Source organism: Echinops telfairi, unplaced genomic scaffold, assembly GCF_000313985.2.
Source record: "Echinops telfairi isolate 266 unplaced genomic scaffold, ASM31398v2 ScPeMD7_2291;HRSCAF=2852, whole genome shotgun sequence".
Classification (NCBI taxonomy): domain Eukaryota; kingdom Metazoa; phylum Chordata; class Mammalia; order Afrosoricida; family Tenrecidae; genus Echinops; species Echinops telfairi.
In genome coordinates, this window is record NW_022106189.1 from 30,726,610 (window position 1) to 30,731,734 (window position 5,125).

The 5,125-nt window shown below is 61.1% G+C and overlaps 1 protein-coding gene across 1 annotated transcript in view; it reads right to left on the minus strand.

Moving 5' to 3' along the window:
* Positions 1 to 5,125, minus strand: part of SLC12A4 (solute carrier family 12 member 4) — an 18,740-nt gene that overhangs the window by 11,145 nt on the left and 2,470 nt on the right. Inside the window, exons 2-3 of the mRNA XM_045293589.1 lie at positions 3,965 to 4,059; positions 2,544 to 2,675 (exon numbers count right to left, since the gene is read on the minus strand). Coding sequence (XP_045149524.1) covers positions 2,544 to 2,675; positions 3,965 to 4,059 — 227 coding nt within the window. The remainder of the gene's footprint in view (positions 1 to 2,543; positions 2,676 to 3,964; positions 4,060 to 5,125) is intronic.

Consider the following 5,125-nt stretch of genomic DNA (forward strand, 5'->3'; position numbering starts at 1 on the left):
GTTATCAAGCACACTTGTACATATGTTGTCATCAACCTTTCCAAACGTTTCCTTTCTGCCTGAGCCCTTGGCATCAGCTCCTCTGTTTTCCTCCCTCCCACCCTGGTGACACCCTGATGATACATTCTTCTTCTTCTCATATCTTATGCTGTCTGCAAGCCTCTTACTTCATCCTGTAGCCTAGTGTGCGGTCCTGGCTCCGGGGCTCGACCCCCAGTCCGAGCCCATCACCTCTCAGCTTAGCGCAGCTGAACCCCCTGCCTCCCCAAATAACGTGGGCTCCCTAGCCTCCTGGACATGGCTTGTCCCCGCTCCTGCCCTGGCCAGCAGACTCCTTGTTGGGGAAAGCCTGCCGCAGAGTGCAGGACAGCCTTCGGAGCAGGTGAGAAAGGGGTCGAGTGTGAGCCAGGCGGGATTTCCCCGAAGCTGAGCACCAACCCAAAAAAGACCAAACTCACTGCCAAGGAGTCAGTGCTGACTCATGGCAGCCCCGCTGTGCGTCCGTCTCCGGGACTAACTGTCGACGGGAGTAGAAAGCCCAGACGTCCTCCCCTAAAGCTGCTGGTGGTTTTGAACTGCTGACCCTGCGGATCACAGCCCCCAAGAAGCCACACACAGGGCAGGGCAGAAGTCAGCCAGCGGGCCTGGGCAGCCACTGGGCACAGGGGCAGGAATGCCACCGGGAAGTCCCGGCCCCCCTGAGCACCCATGCCGCAGCCCAGGAGTCTAACAGCTTCCACAAGGGGTCCCAACAGAGCTCGGCGAGAACTATGTCCTTACAGGCACTCATGCGAAGAGTCCAGGCCTGGGGCGGGACTTCAGCGGAGCCCCCCAGCTGTCTGGCACAGTATGAGGGACAAGCCTATCTCATCTGGACTTGGGCTGAGCCCATCTAGTGGTGGCAAGGGACCCCAGCTCCACCCCAGCCCAGGCTGAGTCACTTCTGGAAAGGGCCGTGTGGGAAAAAGGCCAGGCCGGAAATGGCTTCTGCCTCCCCAAATAACCACGGGCCGATTCAGAAGGTCAGCTGGGCGGCTCCAGGCCACAGCGACTTTGGGGCTCAGCATGGTCTGGGTGGAGACCCGCCCTTCCTGCTCCCAGCCGTCTCTCTCTGAAGCCCTGCCCAGACCCTCGGGGGTGAGGCCACGGCTCTGGAGCCCATACCCCAGCTTCCTACGGATGCCTGGTGGCCTCATTCAGGCCTCTGCTTCTGCCACAGAAAAGCCCCCTCTTCCCAGCCTCCCCCTGGGAGCCCTGGGGTGGAGGGGGATCCTCATTGGGCTGCGAATAGCGAGGTCAGTGGTGTGAAACTACCAGATGCCCGAGGGAGAAGGACGAGGCTTTCCATTCGGGAGGAGTTGCCATTCCGGAAACCCACAGGGTCGCCAGGAGCCAGAATTGGTTCAATAGCAGCCCCGGAGAGCTGATTCCCAGCATCCTCAGGGATCCCCATGAGGCCAGGGACCCCGGCCCTCCACCTAGCCCAGGCTTCCTCCTATCTCTCCTACTGAACTCTGCACTGGCAGCCACCGGCCTCCAGAACTCACCTCAAAGTCCTGCCACTGACTGTGAGCAAGACTCAGGAAACCAGAGGCATAAGCAGTGGCTTTGCGGGACTCGGAGGGAGGGGGTCCCCCTACGGTAGGGCTGGATGAAACAGAGAGCACTCTCCTGGAATGTGGCACCAAAAACCCAAGCAGCCAGATGGGGTGAGGGTCCGTGGACCACCAGGGCCAGGCCCTGGCTGCCCGCTCTACAAAGCCTGGGTCAGGCTACACTTCCGCTTCCCTCCTCAGCCTGCCCGATAGGCCCCGAATCTCAGGAGCGGAGCTGCAGCGGGGGGCCTGGTCTCTGCCCAGAGACCCCCGTCCTGACTCTCGACAAGGGCACCGTGGCGAGTGCTTCCCAAATGTCAGCAGGGCCTCTGTCCTTCCAACCAAACACCCCGGGAAACATCCTCCAGCTGTCAGGGACGCTGAGCCCTGTCACCCCGAGGAGCGGAGTTACGTCACCACGCCAGTCTTTCCAAAGAAAGAGGAAGGCTGCAGGGCCCGCAGCCTGGATGGATCCCAGGGACCAGGAACCAGGTCACGTTCCTGTCACACGCACACGGACGCACACACACACAAACACAGGCCGTCGAAGGACTCTGCCAGGGCCACCCTGGGTCCACGCAGCGTCGAATGCTCTGTGCCACCAGGCTCCATATCCATCCCGAAGGAACGCATAAAACCAGTCACCCCCGGCGAGCTCTTAACCTCTCCAGCCCTCAGTTTCCCCACCTGTAAACTGGGGGTAAAGACCACCTGCCGCGTGGGCGTGCCTGTGACGATGGCCCAGGGCCCCACGGCGGAGCCTGGCCTGGCACACAGAGTGGCAGAGCCAAGGGCAGCTGCCAATGCCACTATCAGTGCCGAGGGCCGCCCTGGTTTCCTGATCCCAGGAGCGCTTCCTCGGCCCGTGCTTGAACCTCGGAGGTGGGAGTGCACCCTCCATGCTTAGCACACCAGCAGGCACCCACTGCCGTCCCTGGGGCAGCTCACCTTGGCCGCTCTCCGATGGGCGCCCTCCCCGCTCTCGGCCTCCTCATGCTCCTTGGCGCCCTGCGTGAGGTTGGTATAGCTGACGAGCTTGCCCAGGAGAGATGACACCTTGGGCCGGATGTCCAGCTCTTCCTGTAAACAGAACCGCAGGGCTGGTTGGTGGCAGGCCAGCTCTGTGCCAGGCGACCCAGGTGTGCCAAGCCCCGAGGCAGGTCTGGGCCTGATCCCAGCTCTTGCCTGGGGAAGCCCACACCAGGAGTCCTAGCCGCTGCAGGGGCCACACCCCAGCACGCGGCGCTCAAAGGCTGCTTTGCAGGCCTCAGCTTGGCTGTAATCACTGGTAACCTGTTTGTGAAAACTATCTGCCCCAGGGGAGCGTGGGCAGGGCAGGGCCAGGCGTGGCTGGCACGCTTCATCCTTGGGACCTGCCAGCCCGCTCTGCCGGCTGCCTCTTGGCGATGCCTGGGCCACCAGGCGTGCCTCTGCATGTAGCATGCCCCTCAGAAAGGCCCACCCCAGTCACCCCGAGGTGACTGATGAAGTCCAAAGGGGGTCTGCCCAAATCCCTCTCTCCCTGGATGGTCTCACCCCCCAGTCCCTGTAAGAAACTCAGCCAAGGCACTGCTGTGGGATGCTGGCTCCCCAGCCCACCCTTGGGTGGGGCCGGGTCAAGGCCTTTACAACCAGTAATGCTGAGCGGAGGCTCAGCAAGCTCTCTCCTCTGGCCTCTCCAGCCACGTGCCTCGACCTGCCTCCTAACCATACTGTCCTTTCTCTGTCAGTTCCCGCTGTCCCCACACGAGAGAGAGGCGAAGACACGGATCTTTTAAGGCACCTGTAGGTTGAGTAGCCTCGGAGACCTCCCAAGAGGTGGCTGGATGTGCAGGTCAGAGGTCAAGGGCCGAAATCATGTCTGAAGCCCAGATTTGACCTCTGAGCTTCAGTTGGAAAAGGGCCAAGATTAAGGTTGTCTTTCCCAAGAAGGGTCCACTGAGAAGGAGGGGGCAGAACCAGCGGGAAGGGACAGGCCTCCGTGGATAAGGTCGGGGGTGGGGAAGCAGGGCTAGGAGCAACAGGAAGGACAAAGGGGCCCACGGAAGGCAGGGCCTGGAACCTGGGAGAAGCTGTCGGGGTCCCGAGGGAGAAAGAAAACCATGTGCTGAGGCATGCAGAGACGGCAGGGGTGACGGGCACTAGGGGAGGCATGGTTGGTGAGCGGTCTCTGGGTAAGCAGTTGAGGTTCAACGGGCCTCTAAAAGCAGTCTGGCTGGCAAGCCGGCGAGGCCAACAAGGGGAGACGGGAGGAGGCGCAACCCCCTGCCTTCCGGCCGGCCTGCCGGCTAAGCTAAGGGTGGGTCCTGACAGGCCACTGCCTGTCAACCTGCCTGCCCGTCTGGGGCCCAGACTGGCTCTGCGGCTACCTCAAACAGGGCCAGGTTCCGGTCATAGTAGTCACTTCCTCTGGCCGCTTCCGAGGGGCACAGGAAAGGGCTGCTCTCCCTGTGGTTGCCCTGACCTGCGGAGAGAGAAAGACAGCGAGAATCCCAGTCAGTGGTGGTCTCCCGAGTCCCTAACCTGCGTCCTTTCCCCGCGGACCAGCCTCCAAAATGTCATCGTGGGCCCACGGGACCTGGCTGGTCCTTTTTCCATTCTCGGAGGCCCAGAGGGAAGAGTGGAGTGACCTGCTCCCCCCCACCCCCCGTCCCCCCCAAACCCAGCGCCATCCGTCCCTCCAGAAGAGCACCAGGTGTGAAGACCTGAACCACCAGCCACAGGGGCATTGGAACACCGAGGGGCGGGGCCTGTAGGAGGGCGGGGCCCAGAGAGCATCCACTCTCTCTCAGGGTTCCCAGCACGCCCACTTACCCTCCCCCCACACGCAGGTGTGGAATACCCAATGTCCAGGGTGCCAGCTGCTCCGCATTCACAGTGCTGCCCCAAGGGGTGCCATCCAGATAAACTGAACTGCACAGAGCACCTTCCGCTGCCGTGGCCCGCAGGTCACCCGCTAGCTGTCCCACCAGGCACAGCGCAAATAGCCCGGGGCAAACTGGGAGACCGGGCAAATAAGGTGACCAGATTTTAACATTGGTAAAATGTAAAAAAAGCGTGACACTATTGACCGGGGTGGGGGGTGTTCCTTGATTAAAACTTTCGTCTTCCTGTTCTCCTGCCGTTCCCTAGCTTGTCATGCATTCTTTCCCCAAACCGGGACTTTTTTAAAACGCCGCGGGACACAAGACAAATTGTTCAAAAGCGGGACATCTGGTCACTTTAGAATCAGAAACTGCGGTATTCCAGGAAGGCCGGGATTGTGCGCAGCCCAGGAAGGCGTGGCCAGGGGCTTCGGGCAGGAACTCGTTCCTTGTGTTTTGCTAACATCTGGGCCATTTGCCTTGGTCCACGACGGTGAGACTGGCCGGACCAGCCCCTTGTCCACTTAGTCACCTCCTCCCAGCATTAGGCCGGTGAGAAACCTTCCAGAAAGGGGTCTGCCCTTCCTCTGCTGGCACGTGTCTATATTTTCTATCCCAAAACACACACACACACACACACACACACACACACACACACACACACAC